The sequence below is a fragment of the Amphimedon queenslandica genome, unplaced genomic scaffold (assembly GCF_000090795.2).
Source record: "Amphimedon queenslandica unplaced genomic scaffold, v1.1 AMPQUscaffold_5097_Cont22928, whole genome shotgun sequence".
Lineage (NCBI taxonomy): Eukaryota > Metazoa > Porifera > Demospongiae > Haplosclerida > Niphatidae > Amphimedon > Amphimedon queenslandica.
The window spans coordinates 1-1,626 of NW_003554595.1; the positions used below are offsets into that span (position 1 = coordinate 1).

The window sequence follows — 1,626 nt, forward strand, 5'->3', positions numbered from 1 at the left end:
GTCCTCGGTAAGAAGAAAGGTATCACTAGCGCAATACTCTCAGATGATTTTGTCAGTGGCATTGATAGCTTTAAAGAGAGGCTCACGTGGGTACCGCCTGGCTATACAGCTTTGGAAGAGTCTCACAAAGTCACTGACAAAAGTGTTGCTGATACGGTAGAAGCACTGATAGGAGCCCATACAGTGGCCGGAGGCTTAGAGGGAGGAATAACACTTATGAAGTGGTTTGGGATTAAAATCAATGATGGCTCTTCTACTATTGCACCTCCTAAATCTACCTCCAGCAATACACATTCACTACTCCTTGCTGAGTCGGATTCCATATTTTCTAGTCATTTTCGTTCTCCGCCTGCCCCTAAGCTTGCCTCTAAGCTTGCTCCTTTAGATAAAGCCATATCTACGAGAAATCGCATCCTCCCCCAAGTGAGCAGCATACAAGGAAAGATCGAATACTCGTTTAAAAATGAGCTCCTCCTCATAGAAGCAATGACACATTCGTCCTATCACAGGAATGACATCACTGGTTGTTATCAGAGATTGGAGTTTTTAGGCGATGCCATTTTAGACTATCTGGTGACATGTCACATATACCAGTCAGACTCGTCTGCCGAGCCAGGAAGAATGACAGAGCTGAGATCAGCACTCGTTTGTAATTCTCGTTTTGCCGAGCTCGCCATTTCTCTTAACCTTCACAGGTCCTTGTGTCATGGCTCTCCGAATCTCTTCAACGATATGAAGAAATATGCTCAATCACTGAAACAAAGAGAAAAGGAAGACAGGGAAAGAAAGTTGGAAGAAATGTCAATCAATGATGATGACTCAGCTCAGGTAGAAAGAAGGAAAGGGAAAGACTGTTAAAATGATAATGCATTCATACTCTTATAACATTAACATGTACATGTACATTAACATGTACATATACATGTACATATACATCTTTATAATTATTTTTAGGTTATAGTTGAGAGCATGGAAGATGGTGATATTGATGATGATGAAGATGAAGATGATGATATAATCGAGCCACCTAAATCACTCAGTGATTGTTTTGAGGCATTAGCCGGTGCTGTGTTCATTGATAGTGGAATGAACCTACAAACTGTATGGGAAACCTTTTCCCCATTTCTGGAGCCATTGTTTGGTAGGAGAGACATGTATAACGCCTTCATTTTAGTACTATTGTATGAAATGATGTTTGTTTGTTGGTGCAGTATATAATAAAGTATTATTATCATTATTTTTGTTTTCAGAAAAGTTCAAGAATGATCCACCATTGACTCCAATCTGTGAGTTGCATAAACTGATCCCAAAGGATTTGGAAGTCAAGAAAAAAGTGTAAGTCTTTTTGGCTATAGTACATGTTCATGTGTACTTTATTAGCAGATTAGCACTACCTTATAGCTTAGTAGCATGTGTAAAATTCAAACAAGCTATTTATTCAGCAATTGGATAGCAGTTTAGGAAAGATAGTATCTTTATATTTCTTTATTATTATTTAGGTTATCAGAGGGTAAATCACAGTGTATTATTGAAATTAAAGATAAGAATATTTGTGAAGTGGCTACTGCTCGCTCGTACAAGAATGCGAAGAACTTTGCAGCTTCTAGAGTTTTAAAAAAATTAGCT

General features: G+C 38.3%; 1 protein-coding gene across 1 annotated transcript; it reads left to right on the plus strand.

Moving 5' to 3' along the window:
• Positions 1-6: 6 nt before the first annotated feature.
• LOC100634965 (endoribonuclease Dicer-like) lies at positions 7-1,620 on the plus strand (the record flags this gene model as incomplete). Its single annotated transcript, XM_003391856.2, has 4 exons — positions 7-828; positions 955-1,141; positions 1,251-1,335; positions 1,500-1,620. Coding segments are annotated over exons 1-4 (1,005 nt in total), but the record flags the coding sequence as incomplete, so codon positions are not given.
• Between the last annotated feature and the right edge of the window lie 6 nt (positions 1,621-1,626).